The sequence below is a fragment of the Ambystoma mexicanum genome, chromosome 6p, assembly GCF_040938575.1.
Source record: "Ambystoma mexicanum isolate Mex_15411 chromosome 6p, UKY_AmexF1_1, whole genome shotgun sequence".
In the NCBI taxonomy this organism is placed as follows: Eukaryota; Metazoa; Chordata; class Amphibia; order Caudata; family Ambystomatidae; genus Ambystoma; species Ambystoma mexicanum.
The window spans coordinates 647,173,452-647,200,020 of NC_090935.1; the positions used below are offsets into that span (position 1 = coordinate 647,173,452).

At 46.4% G+C, this 26,569-nt stretch overlaps 1 protein-coding gene across 2 annotated transcripts in view; it reads right to left on the bottom strand.

The window, feature by feature from the left end:
* TNPO1 (transportin 1) overlaps positions 1-26,569 on the bottom strand; it is a 1,970,728-nt gene that overhangs the window by 362,070 nt on the left and 1,582,089 nt on the right. For both annotated transcript variants that reach the window (XR_011280658.1, XM_069627508.1), the window contains exon 19: positions 9,459-9,554. Coding sequence is in view for 1 of the 2 variants with exons in the window: in XM_069627508.1 (XP_069483609.1) it covers positions 9,459-9,554 (96 nt within the window). In the remaining variant the exon portion in view is untranslated. The remainder of the gene's footprint in view (positions 1-9,458; positions 9,555-26,569) is intronic.

Below are 26,569 nucleotides of genomic sequence, written 5' to 3' on the forward strand. Positions count from 1 at the left end.
AAAACATTCCCTTTATTTTAGAGCACGCAAGGGCCTCGCACACCAGTATTTTACCGGGTCATCAGCTACTAATCCAACAAGTAAAGTAATTTTGCAGGGGATAAAGGGTGGGACGTATGGTAGAAAGGGGACTATGGACTAGGAGTACAGTAGTCACTATGTTGAGTAACTGATTCTTACTCCTACATCACCTCCCCCTTCCTCCATACTGATGGGATATTTCATAGCATTAGAAGTTCAAGGGAGTAGGCTGCCTAACTAGCAGTGAAAACATTGTGCAGAACTGCCTTGCCGAACCTGGCATCAGCCCTGAAAGTGGTATCAAGAGAATAATGCTTGCAGAAAGCAGATGGTGTGTCCCACTTCGCAAGCTTGCTGATTACGTCCTATGGTACATGTCGCTGGAAGGCAACCTCAATACCCTTAGGGGTCAGACGCTTTTGTAATGTGCAACAATGGTTACAGACAAGTCATCTCTCAAACGTACCTTGGGATGCTTGCGTTCCAGGATTTTGACCACTGAAGGCAACGAAGAGGGCACCAGATTTTCTTAATCATTTTGTTCCGTGGATTTAGAATTTCAGAGCTCTGCAAACATCATGACAGTGTAGGACAGAGTCAGCTGAGGACTGGGGTTGTGGAAAAAAGGCTGGACATACCACTGTTTAACTGGTATGAAAAGAGGAAACCACTTTAGGCAAAAAGTGTTCTGAAGACAAACTTGTCTTAAAATAAATAAGAAAAAAAGGTATACAGCTCAGAAGCCGAGAAGTCGGGTATCTCGCTTACCCTTCTAGCAGAAATGAGGACTACTAGCACTGCTACCTTACATGAAAGGGTTCCGAGATGGGAAGATGCCATGGGCTCAAATGGCTCATGGGCCAGGACAGTCATAACGACATTCAAGTCCCAGACTGGTTGTGGTCTCTTAACTAGTGGATGCAATTGTAGGAGGCATTCCAGATATCTATGCACGACAGGATTTGCGGCAGAGAAGGATGAAGTCCCTACATTCAGTCATGCTCCGATAGCCGCCAAATTGGTACGGAGACCCCTGATGAAGCGGTGTGCGAAATAAATGACAGCACATCATCCAAAGAATTTACCAGTGGGTTGAATTTTTTTAAAGACCCCTGGCAAAATCTAGCTCACTTCTATATTGAGAGCGGGTCAATTGCTTCCTAACAGCTTGGATAATCCTTGTGTTCTGTGAGGAAAGGCAGAAAACGTCAGGTCCTCAGGCACCAGACTGCTAAATTTGAGCAATTGAGGGTATGATGAAGAATCTTGCCCTACTGTCGGTCTAACAGGTCATGCCAAGTTGGGAGGGGGAATGGGACGTTCCCCGAGGAACCCCGCCAGGTAAGAGTACCAGAAGTGGGCTGGCCACTGTGGAGCTATTGGTACGAGCTTGGTGTTCACAGATGCCTTCAACTTGGCCAGGACCCTGGGAATCAGGGGGACAGCCGGAAACGCATAGAGGAACGCTGCATCCCATGAAATGGAAAGAGCAACCCCCAATGACCCTGCTACTATTCCGTCTGGGGAAATGAAGAGCGGACACGTTTGCTTTTGGAATGTCAAACACGGGTATCATGGAGGGAGATCCCAAACCTGAAAAACGTGTTGTAATGGAGAGTGTTTGATCTCTGGTCCCGATTTGTGGATGTAGTCTGCTTAGGAGATTTGCTTCTGTGTTCAACAATAATGATAGGTGGACTGTCCTGAGCAGTGCCCATTCCTATATTGCCATCACCAGATGACCTAAGGTTGGCAATCTGGTACCTCCCTGCTTCTTTATGTAAAACACTGCAGTTGAGCTGTCTGGACCAGAACAGTCTTCCGGCAGATATTTGCAAAGAATGCTCATAGGGCAGTGAAGATCGCCTTTAGCTTCTGGATATTGATATGCTGTGTTTTCTCCAGTCTGGACTACAGGCTGTGGACTTCAGGTCTCCTTAGTGTGGCTCCCCAGCTGCTCACGGAAGAGTCTGGGGGAACTCACTTCGATGGCCATCTCTCTGTCGGCGACCCCTTTGCCAGAGGTCCAGTTCACAGACATCCGCGGCTCACTGCAGTGTAGGTGTGGCTTCTCCCATGGTGGCTCGGGCAGCGTATGGCCCAGCGGATAAAGGGAACTACGATTCCCATGGAGGACTGCAACGAGTGACGTCACGACGCTCCATCAACTCGCTGCCAGCAGGAACCCCTGCCTTTTAGCATTTCCCATATAGACAGAAGCTCTCTATAGCATCAGCGCTCCTAAACTGCTTGCGGTGAGTTGCCCTATGTGCATTGTCCATTTCTATGTTGTGCTACAGCCTCTTTTCTTGATGTCTTGTTACCGACTTCCTGTGTTTATCGGATCTGCGGCTGGGTCTCCTGGCTTGCTTTGGTTGTGTACTCTGGACTGCCTGCCTGGTTTTCTGAAACTGTTTGCTTATTGAATTCCTATTGAATTACCACTGTTGACTTGCACGCCTGGTTTTGGATTGACTGTCTTCTGGATTTCTGTTGGATGCCCCCCCTCCCCCGCCCTTTGTCCTCAAACAGTTTCTTGTCTCTAGTTGTACCCTCATGCCATTTGGCAATAAGTCCTTGCGTACTCTGGACATCTGGTACCTTACACCCTCATGCCATTCAGGTTAGCTCCTGGACTATCTGCCTTGTGTGCCCGTTTTCATCTGGCACTGGGCAGGTTACCTGGTTCATTGACTTGCTGTTATTCAAAAGGAGAGCCTTATAGGTTCAACATACTTCACGCACAATATCCAGGTACAATACAAGTATTTGGGGTGGTGGAGGTGAACTACACTGAAAGCAAGTATCAGTCATTCCTTTTCAGGTTTTCTTTACAGCTGGTTGTGTGCCCTCCTGCCTTTTCTCCTGAGCCCCTAGCCTGGTTGTTATCCCTTCCTATCCGCAGGCTATGCTGTTGTGAGGAAAGTATCCCTCGGTAGAACACCCACCGTTCTTACCCCATGCGTGATGTGGGTTCAGGAACGGTCCCTGTTCTTGGCCGATCGGGGATCCTAACAGCCCTTGAGAAAGGTTCTGCTGTTCGGACCACCAAAGAAGATCCTGATCCAATGACGTTGCCACTGCAATGCTTTGTGATTGCTTGTCCGTGATTTGGTTTCACGTGCTAACTAAATGCAGCTACAGCCGTCTCAACTTCAACCTGGTGTATGGTATGCATAGAACACAAATTGCACCAAAAGGCCCAGAAGCCTCTGGTACCACCAAGAGGTCATTTCCTTTTTGGTTCGAAAGTGTGCCACGGTCAGGTCCATGTATGAGATGCACTGTGGTGATGGGCAAATACTGCCAGGCATGGAGTTCCACACAAACCCCAAGACTGTTAGTCTGAGTAGGGGTATGAAAAGAATTGTTGAAGAGGATTGAAAATCCCTAGCTGAAGTACATATTCACCAGTGTGCGGGAAGCTGCATGGACCTCTTGTGCCGAAGCCGCTCTCACAAACCAAACGGCCAGGTAGGGATATACGTGGATCCCCCTCAAACAAAGAACTAGCCACCACGTTAATAAGCTTGGTGAATACTCTTGGTGCTTGCTTCAGTCCTCCGGGCACAGTCAGATATTGAAAGTGGCGCCTGTCGACTGAGAACTGGAGGAATTTCCTTTGGGGCTCCCAGATCGGTAGACGGAGAAAGACATCCCTGAGGTCCACTGCACAAAACGTGTTGTCCCTGTGAACAGAGAAAAGCATTTGGGCTGTAGTGATCACCTTGAAACTCTTGTTGGGAAATAGACGTTGACATTTGAGAGGTCCAGAATTACATACAGGCCTGCCTGGTTCTTCTTGGGTATCAAGAAGATTCTCTAAAAATCCTACATCTTTCTGGCTGGGGGAGAACCGCTTTTATGGTCTGCATAACATGTTGTCTGTTTACTTCCTGGAACAGAGGTGTGGAACCCAGATGAATAAGCAGAGGTGAAGCAAGGGGGGTGAGGGTGATGGTGGGAGAGAGGGGGAATGAAGGGACGGAAGTCCCTGGATAATACCAATAGAACCCAGGGGTCCTGGGAAAGGGCATTCCAGCTTTTCAAATGAAGGGAGAGTCTGCAGCTGACTGGATTCGGTGGACCTGTTGTAAGTCCCTGTTTGTATGTCTCAGTAGTGGGAGCTAAAGTATGGCTGGAGAAGAAGCCTTTGGAGCTGGTTCTTGCTTTCTTCCTCCTATGTGCACTCAGTGAGCGAACAGGGTTTCTTGCTTCTCTCTTGGCAACCACGAAACCCTGCAAAGGACTTTTACCTTGATTCTCTAGAGAAAGCCAGCTGAAGAAAGGGATGCTGTCCTGATTTGTAAGGACTGCCAGCGACTTAGCCTTGTGGGTGGACATCTTGCGTCTATTGAGTTAGTCTGTGGAGGAGTGGAAGAGGTCCTGACCGTGAAGTTGAAGGTCTATGGTGTAATCTTGCACCTCTTGTGTAAACTGTGTTATGCATCCATGCCACCATTCACATGTCTACCCCTAGTGTCATTCTGTGGCTGCCTAGCCAATATGATGCCCAGCGCTTTGAGTAGACCCTGTGCAACTATCTTAGCCTCTGCTAATCCTGATTTGAAAGCCTGTTTGTCTGCAGGTGAGAAAATGAGAAAATTGACCAATTCTTGCACACCCTTTGATTCCCGGCTGCTAGGAGTGCATTTGCTTTGGCCTGGCGAAAGTGCAGAGTGGCATTGGCATACACTTTGCTGCCACACGACTCAAAGATTTTATCCTCCTTATTGAGAAGAGCCGTAGAGGAGAAGGACATTCCTGATCCGTAGGGTTTAGTGAACAGGGAAGCCAAGACCACCATTGCTAAGTGGGGTCGAGGGTTGGAGGCAAGGCAAAACGTTTTAGATGCTCAATGCCATTATCAGGCCTCCAACTTCTAGTTTGTAGGCTGTAGTGAGGTTTTTCCTACAGCTTTGTGGCCTCAACCAAGACATCCTTTTGTATAGGAAGGCCAGATCTGTTGGAGGAGCATAGAGCCAGTACTTCAGAAAGGACTCCGGGCTCCTGTTGAAGTTCCTGTGGCGCAGCCACGTTGAGGAAAACTGCCAAAATGATCATCTGGTCATGAAAACGCTCTGGCAGCGCATGTGACATTCTCAGTCCTGGTTGACAGGCTCCTTCGGCAAGGACAGACCTTGCGTCTTGAGCATCTCTTTCGCTGGGCTGGGGAGCAAGAATCTCCTGAGCCGTAGTAGTACTTGGCACTGTGGGTGGCAGCACCGGTTGTGGAGCCACATGAGCTTGCGGCACTACGGGTGGCTGTGGATGCGTTGGCTGCAGCAGCACCGTCAGGAATGGCATCTGTGGTTGCCGTGGCTGCAGAACCCGTGTAGCTGTTAGCTATGGGTATGCTGGAGTTGCAGGCATCAGAGACTGGGGAATAAGCTTTTATTATTCCTTTAAAATAATCAGCCACTGCCCTGGACCTCATCAGGGTCGGGAATCTATTGAAGAGCCAGTCTTCATGCGCTTGAGAATGTCCTGACGCGGAGGAAGTCACAGTGGGGGCCCAAGTAGAAGTGACCACGACTGGTGGCCATGTAGTCGGTGACGCTGGTACTCTGTATGGTTGACGGGCTGATGGTCTCGTGAAGATGACGGAGCAGAGGAGCAGCATGGCTATGTCATGCACCACTGACATTCTAGTTGGTTTGTGCGATGAATGCATCGTGCTGGTCCGTAGGAGGCAAGGAGATGGGCGATTCCTGACCTCTGGAGGTGGATCTTGCAATCAGCTCACCTGGGGAAGAGGGTGGCCATTCTTCTGTGTCGCATGTCCTCTGCCCTGGCCTAGTAGAAGTTGAGGACCGTTCTTTGGCCGCAGGTTTGTGCGTTCTTTGGTTATTTCCTTGGGGTCGGCCATCTTGGTCTTTGCGGCATGGCTATTGCGGTCGGCCATCGTGGCCAGTGTGCTTGGGATACAAAGGCTTTTTCCTGCTGGCGTGGAGTCCAAGGTGGGAGGTCACAGAGGACCCTCAGGTGAAGACGCGGAAAGAGAAGCCCGGCGAGCCTTCGCCAGCGAGGTTCTCGTGTACTCTCAGTGACAAGGTCACTGGTAATTCGTGCCCCCTTAGACTATCGTCTGGTGACAAGCCCTGGAGAGCCCTCAACCAGGGGTTTGGAAAAAGCCTTAACAGACTATGGGCCACCCCCGTTGGGCCTAGAGGATCAAGTAGACACCTCCCATAAGAAGCAGTCCCACAGAAGGAGTTGTGTCAGCGGGGTGCCTGAAAAAGAATAGGACGCAATACTCTAGACCTGCAAACCTTGGTGAAATCCTTGATGCGCTTCGGCGGAGACTCAACAAAGAGGTTCTTCCACCAGCTCAATCAACGATTTAGTGCCCGGGAACCTAGCGCACTGCAAGAGTAACAAGAATGCCATTGGTGTGTAGGCCCCTAAACCTCAGACGGAGGTTATGGCTATCGGAGGGAGAACATTTCCTGCCGCATGAGGTGCAAGAAGTGAACCTGGTTATCACCAGCATACCTGGAGGTATGATGGTGAGGGATGGCATGACAGCAATTAAAGAAAATGGAATGTAAGCAACGTGAACAAATACTTTTCACCACGGGTGCAAAGGAGTCCAATCGCACTGAGCGGCAAAAAGGACTGGCTGGCAAGGCAAGTAGAAGTCACCACTGTGGGTGGGCACGCTCTTGTATGCTCTATATTAACGGGAATACTTTCTTTTGCTTTGCAAAAAAGGCTCTGGTCGGTCTCATCCCCATGGGATGGACTCCCATCAGCTGTGATAAAAGGGGACGGAGCGTTGGGAGTTCACATATCTTAATGTAATTTTAAAAACAGTTCACACAAGTATCTTTTTGTATGATGTACTTGGGAGCAAACTACTTTGATAGAGTTCTAGTGAAAGTATTTTCAATATTAGTATATGAAAATGGATCGATTCACTTTCAACATTAAGTTTACATTTCTGTTTTCACACTTCTTTTGTGAAGTATTAAACTAGATGCAAGCCAAAGATTTTAAATGATTTCTGAAATTATCCTACATTTAAAGGAAGCTAATTCTGCACGTGAACAGCAAAGTCCAGCGCTACAGATATTGCCCCTTACTCCCTAGAAATAGGCAAATACTTCCAAAACTAAAAAAGGGGGAGTAAAAATACTCCCTAAAAAATAAATAGTTAACATATACATAGAGCTTTGTGCCACTGTTAACACACACAGCTCCATTAACAGGTTTGTAGCAGTAGTTCGCATAGTACTACAGGAAGAATCTTATTGCCCGATTGGAAGAAGTAAACATGCATCGTTTAATGTGCATGAACAACAAGGTGCAAAGAAACAACTATTACAAAAACATGTGTTTTGCAGTTAAAACCCATTTTTACTTCCTTATAAAATACTCCCGTTTGGAATTGGACATACATTTTGACTCACTAAAGAAATAATTTTACTCCCAACTTAAAAAAAAAATAAGTAAAATATTCCCACTTCCAAATTTTATCTGGAGCACTGATAAAGTCTTATACTAATGCAATATGATTGTACCAAGTTTTGCCTACAACAAATCATGCACAACTAAAAGAGCAACTTATTATTACATGTTTACCATGCAAGTGACACGCATGTATTATTGGTGTTCTCTTGTCTAATCACAAACTATTTATCTTTCATAAAAGGGATAGACAGGGAGATAGTGTTCAAAGATTGCTTGAAGCAAAATGCACAAATACTAAAAATCTAGCCAATTTATATGAAGCAGAAAAAGAAAGACAGTTTAAAAGAGACAAACTATGCAACATTCTCATAAAACGAGCATTTATGAACAACCTGATGAAGCATGCAATAAAGCACATGATGCTCTTTCAGTAATAAGTTCATTGTAGGATATACAAATAAAGAAGTAGTTTGAAATGGCTCCAACTCTAAGTAATCCTTCGCAGGGTTTGATTTCTGAAATCTTTCATGACTGAATGTAGACCACTTAATGAAACTACAACCACATCATTATTTATTGCAGTTTGGGTAATCTGTATATTTCTTTAATGGAAGCCATTGAGGGCCAAGCCACTTTCACTGCGGTTTCTCGTGTTAAATGGGTACCCCAACATGTATGTTGGTGCAGGAAAGACAAGGCTAAGATACAGGTATCCCACAGCAAACTCATCACAAAGTACATCACATTCAACATTTACTGACAAGGCATTCAGATTTGACACATAATTTAGAGTGAAAATAACGAGTTTGTTTTATAAACTTAGCAAATCTTAAGATGCAGGTCAGCATCTGTTAAAACATGTGTCTAGTAGAAAATGCATTTTACAAAAGTGATGTCAAACTGTATATTAGAAGCAAAAAATGTGATCCATTTTCCCAGTAGATAGTACCTGAATGTGCCAACCAGGAGAGTTTCTTAAGACTCACCATCCACACTAAATAATCTTCTGGCACTTTAATAACTAGCAAAACCAACAAATGAATAAAGCAAACAAATTGTCAAAATTTTACATTTAAATGCGTGCCTTTTGGAATGAAACAAAGTAGGTATGTGTTCACAGTAACATATATAACTTTTGTGAATTCAATCTAATGAATACCCCATTAATTGAGAGTATGAACACATTCTATAGATCATGGTTTCAGGTCTCTTGACTAAAAAAGATCCAAGAACAAATACTTTGTATTTGCAGCAGCATTAAGTATCTACAAATGGGTAATGCATGAGTACAGACCAAGTTATAACAAATCTAGCCTAATAGTTTAAATGAGATTTTTATGATTTGCTAAACTGAGAAGATTAATGGTGGTACACAGTGGATATATGCCTTTTACTGGTTCCAAAAAACCCACACAATACCACATGTGCCTGACATTTCTCTCTATTGGCTGTGTGTAAACTACTGTCAATAACACTAAAAGAAAATGTGGTTTGAGGAAATAGTTCAAATTTTAAGGACCCACTTCCTTCCAATGTAACAAAATTCCAGTAAAAAAAAAAACAGCAGAAAATCAAACTGCTGGCCTCAATGTTTTTTTGTGAACATAGGCATTGCGTCAAACTGTCATCTACCGCATTTGTTTAAGTAATCAATCCTAGTTAGTTAAAAAAAACATCCATCTGTAGTTTAATTACCGGTGACCACACATTTACAATATCGTTTTAAACAATGTGTGCCAACATTTTTTAATGTACAACAAAGGCTACCATATTGTCAGAACCCACATTTGCAACTACAGAAAAGGGTAAACAACGCTTTAGAAAGCAAATACATTTTACATTACGGATTCAAATAATTTGATTTGAACTGCTGAATATGTCTTAGAAAGGTACATTCGAAGACTATGGCCTGTGGAACTTCTGGCACAAAAAGACATTTTGGGCATGATCCGAATTGATCAATACCTCTTTGTGAAAGAAATCTACCATTCTTATTTATCCTGAACAGTTCCATACACTGGTACCTGTATTCTCTAAAAGGGTCTTTGGTGTATTCGGCCTGTTAATGATTTCAACCAGCTGATGTAGCACCATCTGGACATAAGGCTGCATTTCAATACCTACAAAGATCCAGAAAAAAACAATTTAGTTCATGTGATTTTAAACGTTTGCACTTTGTAGAGAAGTGAATCCTTTTATCGTTTATCCTATACATGACAGAGCTGCCTTCAAGGTGAAGAGCAGCACAGTAACATTTAGGCATCTTATGAGACTATGCATCTTCTTGCAGATGGCCACATTCTTTAATTTAATACTGAAGGAATACAAAGGTCTCCGGAATCTTTAAAATGCAACAACAGATATAGACAGTCCTAGTTTCCACTGCCATTTTCTGCATACTCGCTGTTCCAGGAATATGCTAATACTGGTAGAATGACCAGGGCTGTTCACAGGACATATCTTGAGGTTGAAGGAGGAAGCCGACCATCTGAAACAAGGCAAGCTACCAACCTGCTTATCAATGTAGTATTAGTTTAGATCTTGGTTTCACTTTGATAACTGCTAGGAGTGTATATCCACTCACACTCTACCCAGGTTAGGAGAACATGTTACTTATCCTAGGTAATGCAATCTCTGAATAATAAGATTGTCCTTCCAAGGATTACTCATTATGTGAAACAAATTGGCAGCAAGTTGTACTGTGTCTCCAGCACCCACAAGGGGATGCAATAAGACTCCAAGCATTACCTCTGCTAAACGCTGTTGGAACCCACTCCTAAGGATAAAACATCAGAAGTATATATCAAAGGGCTGCACAAACCCCATGACCTCACTTCTATCAGTTTTCCTTGCACTTATAGGCCAATGAACAACAGAAATGTCAAAGGTTACAATCTACCAGTCAGAGAGATGGGAGGGTTGATCAGGAATCTATGAGAGGAATATTGTGTCCTTAAGAAGCAACATTATTCTAGGTTAGTAATCAGTGTTTCTGATGGTTACCTTCCTCCCACAGATTCTCCAATCTGTGAAAGATTCTCAAAGCATTGAAAAGTAGTAAGGTGGAGGAAAGAATGGAGTGGAAATATGAAGTATTAAATTAATGAAACGGGTGTCTACTTCAGCCACAGATTCCAGAATTTACCAAACATTTGTAAACAAACACAAGTTACAGCCCAATAAATCAAAATAAGACCAGCTCAATGAAGGACATGGAGAGATGAGTGGGGAGCAAAGAAACAAGATAATTAATCGTTTGTAGAAGACACAATTCGGTCACAACTATAGGCAGAAAAGATACGGAACCATTAGAGCAATCAACCACACAAACATATACATATCCGTAAAACGTACATATGTGTAACAGCAACCAAAATGATAACCTACAATGCAAGTGCAGAGCATAAGAATGGTGAGCTAAAATGTAGGTGCCATCAAGAAAGCTAAAACCAAATTAAAATCCCATTACAGAACCATAAAAGGTTTGTTTTGGTGAGGGGGACCATTTGTAAACCCCACAGAAAATTGCTCAATAGCCATAGAAAATTAGTATCATTGTTCAAACAGCTCGTCTTAAGCACTGCTAAGTATCCCTTCCCGGACCGTGACCACAATAAGCCCTCTCTTGGCAAGGGATAACAGAAAATCCACAGCAAAAGCAGAATGGGAAGTCAAGGGGTCAATGTTTTGATCACAACAAACATTCTCCAGGCGCACACATGCCAAATGTTACCAGTAAAGTTTTTTTTGCAGCTTGCATCTGTTTTAAAGTCACATGCTATGAATAGTGCACCATCGATTGGGTGAAATAGCATATTACTGAACTATAAAGTTAAGCATCGATGAGAACGTTCAATGTATTATGTGTATGTGCTTAACACAACGCTCCTTCCAGTTGATGCCCTGGCCTGCTTTCTAGCAGATAGTAGAAGTTCCACTACTTATTCAAAGATGTCTCAATCTGGGGATAGGAAACTGCTGTCATCCAGAAAGGTGGTAAAACACCTCTGCTGTTCATCTAGGCTATTCTGGGGCACCTCCAGCATCTTCCCTTCATGCTTGCTGGCTGTTCCAATGTGCCCATCGAGCCATTCACATTTGCTTAGTTGAGTTCCTCCATCTTCCGCACCGTTGTTTTCACTCCTGGCTGGGGAGTTAGTCTTGTGGGGAGGCAGGTTCTTTTGGGTCATCATTGATCCAGGGATCAAGTTTGTGTTTGACCGATCCTGTAACTGTACTTTCAAAAGAAGATCTGTACTCATTATGATGTTTTGCCAGTCCTGAGCTTTGCTTTCTATAACTGCCAAAAGGAGCTCTTGGCTGGTGAGTTAATCTCGAAACTCCCCTTTATGGGTCTCTGTTGTCCTCGGAGGCAGGTTTCCTCCTCCTTTTGCATTTTGCCATAGACTTACATGGGCTTGACTCCTGTATTGCTTTGCTTTTTCCTGGTCTTTCCGGTCTCGAACATGGAACAGGAGCTCTTCGGAAGGGTATCCGCTGGCATCTCCTGGTGTTGGTTGCAGTTTTCTCCTTACCTTTGAGGCAGAACTCAGACTTACCTCAATTTTCGTGATAACTGCAGCCCTTGCAACAGATTGTTCCATTATGCCTATGGGGAGCCTTTACCACCTTTGAAAGATAACCATAAATGACTTTAAAGGAACTTACCTGAACACTCAAATGTTTCCTAGGTCCCCCTTAGCTCCATGGAGTTCCCTACAAAAGACATTAATTTTAGCATGCAACCCTGTTATTTAAGTATTGGCATTACACTCGTATCTATGAAAATGGCCCACAATGCCCAAAATTAAGTTTCGATGAGCAGGAGCTAAATCCAGCTCCTGGGTGTCCGGCATCAACAAGTAGGCAGGAGGGTACGATGTCCTTTCATCGCCAGTAATTTCAACGCCTGGCATTTAAACGTGGACAGAATTACGAAAATGATAAACTACGTTTTTTGGGGGGTTGGAAAGGGCAGATAAGGGGTTGGGGGTTAGGGAATAGGTTAAAAAAAAATAGGTGGGGGGTTTTGGGAAAAATGTGATGACCATTTTCGTAATTCTTTTCATGTTTAAATGCCAGGCGTTGAAATTACTGGCGATGAAAGAACATAGAACCAGCAGGAGCTACCGCTGGGGAACCACGAGCGAGTACCCAGCACACCACAAATCTAACACACACACCAACTTGTTGTCCATTATGTATGATTTCCATTATGTTTAAATGTGTACGAGATGTGTTCTAATTCTACTTTATTAGCTTTTGAAATACTCATTTCATGTCACAAATGCATATTTGCAAGGCATCAACTGGCCTAGGGAGCCAAAAGTAGCTTAAGGTAACTGTTTTCAAGATAATCAGGCTCTTCTAGGCTACAAGGAGGAGCTAGATCCCTTCCCTCCATTTTCGAGCTCTAACTTAAGAGTTATTACTGTATCTATTTTCTGAGAGCGCTTATGGTTCTAGCACTGCGACTGTAACTTAAAGCTATACTTTTGGTAGCCTTCTGGACTTCACTGTAAAAGAGTTTACCCCTTTCTCTCCTTTGGTAATCCTTGTCATCAATATACTTTTTCCAACGCACACCCAGGCCCAAACTGCATCTGTACATTTTCAACTGCTACAAGGGGATATAGGTGAGATTTGCCAGTTTGAATCAAGGATGACAAATGAGACGTTGCTAGTGCATACGTGAAAAGAATAGCGCTAAAGGTGAGCGATGAGCTCTCTTAATAAAAACAAACTTCCTACAGAGTCCCCATCAAAGACACCCAGAGCAGACCAAACAGTGGATGAAAAAGGACCCACTCTTTTAGATATGAAACTGCAGAATGACCTATCATCCTAAACTGGCATAGCCCACAGCAGGAGGAAGAGCTGAGTCCTACTGAGTCCCACTTCAAAAGCTCCTGCTTACGGCAGAACGGGCGCAGACCTGGTGCTGAGGTGGTGCAGTCTCTATAGGTGGTATCCGGCGCTTCAGCCCTTTTGTGGCCATTCTCTACATCCTTGCTGTGATACTAATTTGGGGATGTCGTTTGGTGGGCCCTAACTCGGAGGAAGCCGAGCGTGGACATCAGCCTTATTTTAGAGGTAAGCGACAGCTCTACCCCATAGTACAAGTATTGAGCATTTGCAGATCTCACCCATAGGATCTGTCAATATTGATATGTGCAAAGCTGGAGCAGCGAATGCCAATACCGATGTGACTACGGCTATAATTGTGTGTACACAGGGAACATCAAATCGCTCAGCGGTACACACTAGAAATCCATCAGAATACATTGACGTCTAGCCCCTTGATTTTGGGATCAGCATTGCTCAGTGATCGTGCTACTTTAAAAGCTGGCCTTCAAGTGCTTGAACGCGAAAACGCAACAAAGCAAAAAACACTCACTAAAGTTAGGTCAGTGGACGCTTTGACTGCCAATGTAGCTCTGGTGTGAAAAACACCTTAAACGCATGCGTGCGAGAGCCCACGAGAAAACCTGGGCATAGATCTAAATGTGGATCATCCCTTGGAGTCAATATCATTGTAATAAGTATTTGCAAATTCCAGCCCCCTATCCCACACAGAACCGCAGAAGAGACAGTATATAAGCAGCTTCTTTGCTTCCCTAACACGTGATACTCGACATGCAGCAATGCTGAGGTCTGCTCAAGCAGCAAGACTTTTCTGTGACATAGCAGAAATCAAAACGCGTCTTGTTTCATTTTCCAAAACAGATCATGCTGATGTAAGCAACACGAGAATATTCACAGAAGAGCTTGTGCTCTCCTGCAATACTGGGATGCGAGAGAAACCAATTAACCCTGAACCAACTACAAAATCTCTAACAAACACAAAGAACGTCCACCTTCTAGCCACCATCGACTAGATCAAGATACACACGAGACGAATGACCAGAATGGACACACTTCAGCTCAATTAGAGTTTTTACAGAACTCCCATGGAAATCACGCATCAGAGAATGACTCAGTGTTCCATCAAGTCTGAGCTAATTATCAAGGTCATATAACACCAGAAGTAATACCACAACTGTGAAATAACAGGATACCCATCTTGTGCAATTCTATGACTCAATTCATCAAACTATATGAGGTAATCCCTAAAGGATCAATAAATGCTGTTGGCCATGTCACTCACCAAGATGATATTTCTGGAAAGCATGGCTAACAAAAAAACTGCAAGGCTAGATCAGGAAGCCGAGACCTCTGATGTGGCAAAATAGGTTGTGCGATCTAGCAAGGAGAGTAGAGTCAGACAAAGTTGCATTAAAGACCGCTGTCCTAGAAAATTGCAAATGGATGCGACAACTAACTCGACCACAATAAACTGTGAACTTGCAAGCCTCAAATTGTGACAGGCCCCTACCAAAACTATCAGATTGCTAAACCCATGATAAAAACACCTACCAGCACATGACAACTGATACCATAACAAGGCAACCTGAAACATCATGTAATACTAATCTTCGGATTGTAACATAAGTGATGTTGCTGTAACTGAGCCCAGAACAACGCCAAATACCCCTGCCACTAACATAAGGCACATGGGAATCCCAGGGCAATCAGTATACTTCAAATCAAGAAGGACCCATCAGCGCATCCTTCAGTGCACGAGAGGCAACCGGATCAGCTGACGCTTGAGTAACAACAGCAGTGATGGTGCAGATCCCAGAGATGAGACCAAAGCGTGATGACTTTTGAAATATTTCAGAAAAAACCTACAAACAAGAACCATCAACCACAGGCTCAAGTGGCAATTCACAAGACTTCATCAAACGAACCACAATTGAAGAATTCAAAAAAACATACAAATTGTCCATAAACCAAAAACCAGTGGGTCAAGAGCTTTTCTGCGCAATATAAGAATCCCCCTGATGGAAACAAAAGGAAAATAATGGCTCCGAAGACTTTAAACAAACTGACCATTGAGACCTCGAACAACAAAGGTTGATGTCAATCGGTGATCCCATCAAATGAGCCATCAGAAAAGCTGATCACTGAAGTCAATGTGACAGATTCGATAAATCTTAACACATCAGATTTGGAATTTGAAGAAAGCAAAAATTATAAAAGGTGTCTCTGATTTACTAAATGAAATTGCCATGCAGGAAAACAAGGCTAACCCAACCTCGACAGTAGTGCACGAAGAAGCTCAGATTACATTGAACAAGGGCAATACTACCATAAGGCGGTACTCCAACTTGCCCCACAAGGCATTCCTAACTTTAGAACAGAAACAATCTATTGTTTCATGAAAAAAAAGAAAACAGCAAGTTTCACGTAAGAAAACAAAAAGATTTGAGAAAAAAAGATTTCACACATAATCCAAGAAAAACTAAATGGACCACACAAGCAATCGAGTGTCTATAGAAAGAATTTTGCTTTCTAAAGACAAGTCCCAAACTGAGATAGATTACATCTGAGGACATCAAAATGGTTCAAATCATGAATGAAAGGCGTACCGATTGGGTGATTCTACATCTAAAGTACCCTTTAGTCATGAATAGGCCATTCGAATCCACCACTGACTTCTTGCCATTGGGCTTTGGAATTAAAAACTATGAGAGGAAAGCAACAGAGCAACACGCAAATATTATTAACGAAACAACAATCTTAGAAACTCAAATCTAGACATTAAGTCAAACCACTGCTGTCAACAAGAGATGATTGGAGGCGTGAAATGAGGGAACAACCCCCGCATACAAATACAAGTAAACTTTGAGCCTGAAATACTATCTCAGAATGAGCCCGAACGGTAAGTGATGCAAGTCCAAAATTTGGAGAATGTGAGTGGAATTGGATTGCTAAAGCTTTGGCCACAGGGATGGAATACTAGAGCCAGAAAAACAATGAACAAATTCCGTTATGAATAGGATCTTGGAATCTTCGGGTCTTCCATCTCCTCTTTAATAATTCAAATCTAGATTTCAATAAGTATGAGATTGTTTGCATGTAAAAAAGCTGCCTCAGACAGACTCCATGCTGTGATGGATAATTATAAGTTACTCACTTTAGTGACTAACGTCGTTATTCCCCTTTCCTCCAAACTGCATGGGTGTCCCTTCCAAGGGATGGGAGACAGAACCTTTTTCAACAGAAAAAACCTTCTTCCCCTTTAAATTTAGAGGCGCGCAGGGGTGCAGCCATGGGAGTATGCGCTGCCCTGACTCTGCACCACATCTCAGTCCCCATAGACAAGTTGACAATAGATTAACATTGCCTAATAACACCAGTTTTATTAGGGGAGAGGTTGGTGGGACATATGAAGGAAAGGGGACTAAGCACTAAGAGTATGTTAGTCACTATGGTGAGTAATTTATCATTTCTCTTACGTCCCGTCCCCTTTCCTCCATACTGCATGGCCGATTACAACTGAGTGTAGCCCCAGGGTGGAGAGGAGACCCTCCTTAAGCAAACAGGTCTTTGAGTACCGCTTGTCCGAAAGCTGCGTCCGATCTAGAACCGGCATCCAAACAGTAGTGCTTGCAGAAAGCCGAAGGGGTGGCCCGTGTGGCCGCCCGGCTTATGACCTGCCAAGGGACCTGCCTATGAAAAGACATGGCCATTGTCTTGGATCTGACCGTGTGGGCGTGCATGTTGGCCGGCAGTGGCTTATGCTGTCCCTCGTAAGCTTCTTTGATGGCCAAGACCATCCAACGGGCTATGGAGGCCTGATACCCCGGTCTTTATCTGCCACAGGTGACAAAAAGTACGTCCGACTTGCGGAAGCCCTTGGTCCTATCCAAGTAGGATTTCAGGGCACGGGGGACAACAAGGCAGTGCAGGACTCTGTGCCTCGTCTTTGGGCTCAGCAAAAAACGTAGGCAGTACTATTTCTTTGTTTAGATGGAATGCGGAAGGCACCCTGGGAAAGAATGCTGGATGTGTCTGCAGGACTACCTTATCCCTGAGAAACGTAGTATAAGGCTGTGAGGTGACCAACGCCTGCATTTTTCTGATTCTGCTAACCGAGGTGAGGACGACTAGCAAGGCCGTCTTACTGGTGACCAGACGGATGTCCACAGACGCCATAGGTTCAAATGGCTTGTGCGCCTGGGCATCCAGAACTATGTTGAGGTCCACACAGGGTGTGGCCTCTTAATGGGTGGGTAGAGGCTGGCAAGTCCCGTCAAATGCTTCCTGACAACTGGGTTGGAAGAGGAAAAAAATCTCCTTTTCCGAGTTTCTGTACACCCCAATGGCTGCCAAATAAGTGCAGCAGGTGTCCACCTGTATGCCTGAATGTGAATGGGCAAGGTTCGCAGAGAAAGAGCATGTCATCCAAGGTACATGCAAGGGGGTTGATACCCTTAGAGTCTGCCCAGTGGCAGGACCTGGTCCACTTGCTCTTATACTGGGCCCTGGCAGACTTGTTTCTGGTGCTCTGTATGATCTCTAGGTTAGCTTGGGAAAGGCTGAGGTGATCTAGCGTGACCTGTTCAGGAACCACGCTGTGAGCGGGGTGGATGACTCTGCCCCCCTCTGCTTCGCCAGAAGATGTGCTGGGCTTGTCGGAAGGCGAATGGGAGGCTTCTCCGAGAGGCTGAACAGCTCCAAGAACCATGGCCTGGCTGGCCACCACGGTGCTATTAGAATGATGCCGAGGTGGGGAGACTCCTTGACCTTGCATATCACCCTGTGCATCAGCGGTGTTGGTGGGAAGACGTATGCTGTCATTCCGTCCCACCGAATCTGGAATGCATAGCCCAGGGAGCCTGGGCCCTGCCAGAAGGCGAACAGTCGGCACTTCCTGTTGTCCCAGGAGACAAAGAGGCCCACTTGGGGCTGACCCCATTTGTAGGAGATTTCCTGCAGTACTAGGTTGTTCAACTGCCACTCGTAGTTTTCGGCTCCCAGTCTGCTGAGCCTGTCTGCCTCCAGTTTGGATTCCCCTGGCAGATGGACGGCCGTGAGGTAGATGTTGTTTTCCAGGGCCCATTCCCACATGCTGACTGCCAGACTGCACAGTGCGGGTGGATTTGGTACCTCCCTGCTTGTTGACAAAGAACATGCTGGCCAAGTTGTCTGTCTGAAAGAGGACGACCTTGCCCCTCGATAACCGGAAGGAAGGCTCAGAGCCAGCCAGATGGCCTTTGGTTCCAGACAATTGATGTGTTACTCCTGCTCCTGCCAGGTCTAGGTGCCATGGACGCAGAGGTTGTCTAGGGTGGCCCCCAATTGTCGAGAGAGGAGTCCGTGGTGATGGTGACCTGTGGGGTAGGTTGCTGGAAAGGCTTGCCCATCCACAGGTTGCAGTCCCTGGACCACCATGTGAGGTCCGGGTGAAGCGACGGAGGAACGTTGATCATCTCCGATTGGGAGCCCTGCTCCTGGTTCAAGATGCTGCAAAGTGCAGCTGTATCCTCCTCATCCTGAGTCTTGTGTGGGGTACGGCCAAAAGGACTGCTGCCATGAGACCCAGTTGGTGTTGGTACCACCAGGCAGAGGTCCCTTCTCTGCTGAGGAAGTGCGCTGTGGCCCTCTTGATGGCAGTGTTCTAGGGGTGGATGACCCTGCCCCTCTGCTGCGCCAGAAGATGTGCTGGGTCAGACGCGAGGTGAATGGGAGGCCTCGCCGAGAGGCTGAATAGCTCCAAAAACCATGGTCTGGCCTGCCACCACGGTGCAATTAGAATGACGCTGAGGTGGCAAGATTCCTTGATCTTGCAGATCACCCTGTGCATCAGTGGTGTGGGCGGGAAGGCGTATGCTGTCATTCCGTCCCACTGAATCTGGAATGCGTCGCCCAGGGAGCCCTGGCACTGACCTTGCCAGGAAGCGAACAGTTGGCACGCCTTGTTGTCCCCGGAGGCAAAGAGGTCCACCTGGGCATGTCTCCATTTGTAGAAGATTTCCTGCAGTACTAGGTCGTCCAACTGCCACTCGTAGTTGTCTGCATCAAGTCCGCTGAGCCGGTTTGCCTCCAGGTTGGATTCCAACGGCAGGTGGACAGCCGTGAGGTAGATGTTGTTCTCCAGGGCCCATTCCTCAGATATTTAGATTTTTCCCTGCTTGTTGACATAGAACACGATGGTCGAGTTGCCTGTCTGAATGAGGACGACCTTGCACTCAATAACCGGAATGAAGGCTCTGAGAGCCAGCCAGATCGCTTTCAGTTCCAGACAATTGATGTGGCACTCCTGCTGCTGAGTCTTGAGTCAACCCTTCTTGGCCAAAGCGACTACGTCCTTCTGCGACATTCCCCCTTTGCTGGTTGCTCGACCTCGAGTTGCGGAAGGCCCAAGTACTCTGCCAGCCCTGCAAGACGTTCGTGAAAGGCCTTGGCTGAAGATGGTGTGTGGCGGTCCTCCTCCTCATCTGTATACGCATGAGGGTCCTGTTGGTTCAGGACCGGAGGAGGGGAGTTGGGAGCCGGGGGCTGCAGCGTGGAGACCGGAGCCAGAGGCTGTGGCGGAACAGCATGGACATGAGGCTGAACAGGGCCCAGGGTCGCCTGAACTGAAGCCGGCGGCGCTGGAGCGTGTCCCTGATGGCATCCCCGAGGAGGTCCCCCATCTAAAGCGATTTTATGAGCCTGAGGAACCGTTCGAAGAACCTGTCCTCGCAGGCCGGAGTGGTGGTAGGCGATCGTGATGGGGTAGCGAGCGGCTGCTGGAGCCATTGCGTGCCTTCCCCATATGGACGTAGTGGGAACCTGCCTTGCGCGAAGGAAGGGTAAGCTGTAGGCCACATACCTGGTTGGCACCAGTCCCACCTTGACACACGTTCCTCCACCTGCTGCCTTCCCTGGAGCGGCGTCGGCCGGATGTCTGGATTTTCTGGCACAGCAGCCATTTGGTCGAACTTCCTTCCACGTGCCTGCGTTGTGTGTCTTGGGTCACTGGGCCCCGCCCTGTCCAGGACTCTTGAGTGTGGATCATGGAGCCTACCCCGTTCCTCAGGCAGAGGCCCGGTAGGCATTTCACCCTCATCGGATCTGCCGGTAGAACTGCGTAAAGGCGCCCCCTCGGACATGTTGAAGGTACTAGCCCCTCGGGTGAAGACCCGGTAAAAGAACCTTACAGTCCCTCAGCACTGTGACCGGGAGGATCTACTGACCCCTCGGCCGGTAGCCGATTCAGCCTCGGTACTTGTGCTGGTACAAGTACCTGGGCATTCCCTCTCGCGCGGGTGAGTCCTTAGGAAGGCGTCTCCCTTGTTGGGTGCACTGGAAAAGTGCAGCCCTATCTTGGGCCTGGATCGATGATAGCCTCCAAAGGGCCTAAAGGACTTAGTCTATCTCTGGAAGAGCTCCCTCCACCTGGCTAGTCTGTTCTTCAGAGACCTCGAGGAGAGCGCATCTCATGCAGTACAAGCTTGCCAGCCGTGGTCTGGGCCATGGCACCATAGGCAGAGGGCATGGGGGTCTTTAGTCGGGAAGAGCCCGTCGCAGGATGGACACCTGCTGACCCCTGTAGAAGTCAACATGTGCCGAGGAGGAGCGTGACGCCTGAGGACAGAGTACCTGGATGATGAAAAGACAAAAAAGACAGAAGAGAAGAAGTATCCGCACGTGGAATTACATTGCCGAAGCCAAACCCAGGAGCGCTGGTGAAATTTGGCCCATTCCTGTCGACGCGGAAAAGGAGTCCGAGGTGTGGCGCCGGAGGACAGAGTCAGGGCAGCGCATGCTACCAGGGAAGCACCCCAGCACGCCTCTAAATTTAAAGGGAAGGTGGTTTTCTCTGGTGAAAAAGGTTCCGTCTCCCGTCCCTTGGAAGAGACGCCCATGCAATGTGGATGAAAGGGGAGGGGACATAAGAGTATGCATGTTACCTAAATCCTGCCCGGAAACGATCCTCTGGTCGACCGTAATCTGGTTTCCTCACCCTCATTAAATGTGGATCTGGTCTAAGAGTAAGGGAAAATAGAAATCTAAATCTCTTCTCTCAAGTACTTGTACTCGAAAGACCATCCTGGGCTAGCGAGGAGCTGCACACAATAATAATATTCAATGTATCCCGAAGCCCAGGTATTTGCAAAGATAAAACGTTTCTCACTCTAATCATGGAAGAAATAGACGCTTTGACAATGCAATACCAAAAACCACACACAATACTATATGGGGATCTAAATATGAAGCTACTTAACAACAAGGGAGATGTCCTAAGCAAACATGTGCTAGAAAGGAAGCCCATGAACGGATAGTAGCTACTGAAGCACGTAATCTGCATTTACTCAATGGAAAAACAAAGGGGGATATACCTGGTCAGGTCACATTGTCCAGAGGTCAAATAAGTGGCCATCTAGATTACATCTTCATCTCAGAAACTCTGCTGAGAACAGTCCAAACCTTCTGTATTAAAAACATGTTGAGAAGTGACCATAACCTCCTAGGACTGATATGTGCCAAAACATTACCAAAGAAGCCGAGGAAAACAACAGCATAGAAGTCACACAAGGACGCAAAAGACTTGGAGATAAAGACATTACATGCATAACAAACACGTTGAATAATGTCCAAGGGAATACGGACATGACTATAGAATATGCATGCATGCCAACAGATTTTTAAGAAACCAAGTGGGCACTTCTCTTTGCATACTATCATTCAGGATGAGGGAAAGGAAGTTGTTTTATTTCTTATAATTGTAATATGCCTGGTCTCACTTGAGATTTCGGGATCACAATCTGGTATTACATTGAAGATAATGTACACGTTGCTATCAGTCTAAGTAAAAAGTGTAGCTTTCCATGGATTTAGTAAAACAGCATTTTCAGCCACGTCTTCTTTCTCTTTCCTTGCTGAAATGCATTGCGCATATTTTCACACTTTTGTACTTCCAAACCCACTTTCCTTCCTTTGAGATTTAGGCCTGTTTTTGGTTCAATAGGCCTGATGTCTGACATCACCATTTCTGTGCTGGCTTTAGACTTCAACGGGATTCAACAAATCACTTTGGACTCGAGTTTTGTCATTCAGGGGCTATATTTTACCCTGCAGTATCAATGAGAAGGAATGGTACGACAAACTTCAAACCAAAACAAGAAGTCTGTCTGCCCAATGTAAATCGATTCAAAATCGATATGGCAAATACACATTTATACCGTTGCTCATATTCTACAAGCAAAAAGTAGTACCTATATTAACATATGGAGCAGAAACACTACTAAAGTTGACCTGGGAAAAATGGCCAGTGTTGGAAGGCTTATTCTGGAAAAAAGTATTACGATTACCTTAGGGGCTCGCAATTAGTAGTATCTGCTACGAGCTAAGTCTACAGTCAATGGGATCCCAAGTTTTATGGAAATCCCTGTCCTTATTAAGGACATGTATATGTGATGAATTTTCTACGCCCCTCAAAGCCATAAAAATGACAAAGTTACTCACCGTAGTGACTACTTTAATCCTAGTGCATAGTCCCCTTTCCTCCATAATTGTGGGACATTGCGTTCTTCGGGATGGGACCAGAGCACTTTAAAGCATCAAACAATTTACTTTTGTGACCTTGTACTTTTTCACGGGGCACCGCACGTGACCGTAGCCCAGCCTTCCTGAAATCCACCCCACGCACACCCCTTCAGTTCTTTTCAATCGCCAGGCCCAGAACTATTTAGCAACAATAGAGGATACTTATTAGAGGGGACAGTGGGCGTATCGAGAAAAGCGGACTATGGACTGGAAGTAAGGTAGTCACTACGGTGAGTAACTTTGTCATACTCCTACTTCCCCCGTCCCCTTTCCTCCGTACTTGTGGGAGATTCCCAAGCATTGACCATAGGTATTACGGATGGATGGAAATGTTCCTTATTGGAACAAATTCTTAAGAACCCCCTGGCCAAATTGGGCATCAGCCTGGGAGTAATGTCTGCAAAAAGCCGATGGGGAGGCCCACATAGCCGCCTTGGCAATTGACTCGTAAGGGACGTATTTTTGGAAGGCAACAGCAGCCACTTTGCCATGGACCAGAAGTGCATGAATGCCCTTTGAGGGTAGAAGGCCTTGAATTTTGTATCCAACGAGAGATGGCTGCTTTCGAGGCTTGTTTCCCTTTTGGGTCACCAAACGTAACAAAGAGTTGTGAAGAGGTTCTGAGTTTGCTTGTTCTGTCGAGGTAAAACTTAAGAGGCCGTCTGACGTCCAGGTTGTGTAGAACACTCTTGGCATCAGAGACCGGGTTTGGAAAGAAGACCAGTAAAGATATTGACTGGTTTCAATGGAATTCAGAAACCCCTTTGGGAAGGAAGGATGGAAGGATGAGTGCGAAGCACAACCTTATCATTGTGGAAAGGTATGAACGGATGTTCGACAGAGAGCTTGAAGCTCACTTATTTTTCTTGCAGATGTTACAGCAATCAAGAAGGCAACCTTCCAAGAAAGGTACACGAGTTCGGTCATGGCCATAGGTTCAAAAGGCTTATGACAAAGCAGTGAGGACCACATTCAGATCCCATTCGGGATGAGGGGCCCGAACAGGCGGAAAAGGATGAAGACCTACAAAATGTCTCTTGATGACCAGATTAGCCAGTGAAAAAGAGCAACTGTCTGTAGACAGATAGGCCGCTATCGCAGATAGATATGTAAGACATGGATGCCAGAGGCTGCAAGGTCAGAAACAAAAGACAAGACACTGTCAGTAGAAGCCTGTGTGGGGTCAAGCAAGCTCTTTGGCTAGGCACCAATGGCAGAACCGGAGCCACTTGCTCCTGTAGTGAGCTCTTGTAGAGGGCTTACCTGCCGCTTGAATTATACGCATGTTATCTTCAGAGAGGTTGAACTGCGCTAACAATCGAAACTCAGGCACCAGGCCACCAAGCTGAAGGATTGTGGTGAGGGGTGCCACAACTGGAGATTGCTTTGGCAAAGGAGGTCAGGAATCTGTGGACACCTGATCAGGGAGCGCACCAACAGGTACTGCAGTTTTGAAAACCAGAATGTGGCTGGCCACCAAGGAGCTATGAAGAGGAGAGTGCAGTTGGAGGCACTCCTGAGTTTCCAGAGAAACCTATGAATCACGGTCAAGTGGCACAGCGAGTAGAGCGCTCGCTTTGACATCCGTGCAGAGCCTGCTAACGCAGGTTCGAATCCCGGCGGGGCCAAACTCAGCCTTTCATCCTTCCGAGGTCGATAAATGAGCACCACACACCGTGGGTGATAATAAGCAGCGCTCAGATACCGGAGGGTTCGTAGCACTATATAAATGCCAAATTATTATTAATTATTATTAAAAGCGTAAGCCTTCATGTTGTCCCACGGGATCTCGAGCGTGCCCCCCAAGGAAGACACTGAGCCCGTATCTGGAAGCATAAAGAGGAAGTTTCCGGGTTGAGGTCGCAAAGAGGTCCACCGCTGGAGAACCCCATTTCTGGAAGATCTTGGTGAGACCATCTGTGTTCATCTCCCACTCGTAACTCGCCGCAGATTGGCGGTTGAGGGAGTCTGCAGTCACATGGATGCGACTGTCATGATGCCTACCCCCGGGCATCTGGACCAAGCCCATCCGGCCCGGAAGCAGGCATCCAGACATTTAGTAAAACCTCAGAAGCCCCAGCTAGGGGCTATCTGGGTTCAGTCCTGGCGCCTTGGGCGCCAGGCTCATAGTAGTAATCAGTCCTGCCGATTAAGGCGCCAGGCTCATAGTCATCACTTACCTCAGGCAGACCATGTGGCACATGCATCCAGGCCAACGTGAGACCTGGAAGGGACTATTTTTCTTCAAGGACTATTTTTTACTCGGTGTGGTTCTAGGGACTTCTTACCTGGGACTACTTTTAAGGCTATTTACACCACGCACGATCTACAACACACGCTTCGCGTTATTCTGCAGCATAACGCTCACCGTGCCTGCGGACCTGCATCCAGTCTTCTGCGACGCCCGCCTCGCATCCGGAGCTCCTAGAAGAAAGGGGAAAATAGAAGAAGAGGTTAGGTTACGGACATTGATCTAATTCCTTACCTGATTCAGGATCTTGCACCATTCCGAGCCTGAAGGGACATTACTTCGACACGCGTCGCTTCGTAGCTGCAGCGCCGCTCCATTCTCAACAGGTCACAGCATCTTCGACTCGGCGCTGCCTCCATCATTCTCTTCAGCGATCTTCAACACCTGGGGAAAAAAGACAAAAGGAATAGCGAGGTGAGCTTAGAGAGACTACAAATACAATCATTTTACCACAAGGCTTACCTGATTTACCACCGGAGGCATTATCCTTCAATACACTGCATCTTCTTACGTCGCATCTATGAAGGGAGGAAAAAAACAACAAGTTAAACTCACGCAACTTTACCGGATAATGTTGGGTAATACAGACTCTTACCTGAACGCCGCCAGCAACCTCCAGACAGTATTTGTTGCCGCAAAATCACCAAGGGGTGCAAGAGTGAGCATTGGACATATTGAACTCTTTAAACTTGGTAAACTCCGGAGTCAATAATCTTTCAGAACTCCAATACCCCAAACCAGTGAAGTAACTGGTATCTACGTGCCCCTGTAAGCCACGCAGGATGGAGAGCTCATCCATTAAAAACATATGGTGAGGACACTAAGTGGGAATATCAGAGGTGGCCAGCGGGGAGATCGGGAGCAGTGGGGAGGGGTCTGCACTCAAATCCACGGGACTACTAAATCCCTTTCTCCATCTACAGGAGAATATTCCTACGAGTCAAGCACACAAGACTAGGCGTGTCCGTCCAGACAGCCATCTTTGCCCTACGCTTCACGTTGGTGGAGGTCGCTGCTGTCCGGGTTCGATCGACGCCCCTGTGGGAACGAGGTGAGCGTAACAGTGACCTGGACTGTGCACAGCTTGAAGCCAGACATTGTGTTGGATAGCCCAATTCCAAATTTGTATAGCTAGGTCCACCCAAGAAGGAGACTTGGTGCCCACCCCCGTTTGTTGATGTAGAACATTGCTATGGAATTGTCCGAGCAAATTCAAACCACACTGTTGGCGATAGTGGGTTGAAAAGCGTTGAGCGCCAGAAAAACTGCCAGGAGCTCTAGGTAATTGATAGGGGGCCACCTGTTTTAGGGCATCCACAAATCGTAAACCTTGAGGTGACACAGTGTCGCACCCCACCCCAGAAGGGAGGAGTCTGTAGTAATCGTTGCTTGTGGGCAGGGCTCCTGGAAGGAGGTCCATACTGAAAGTTTGTTGGCGGAAGACTACCACTGAAGATCCACCAT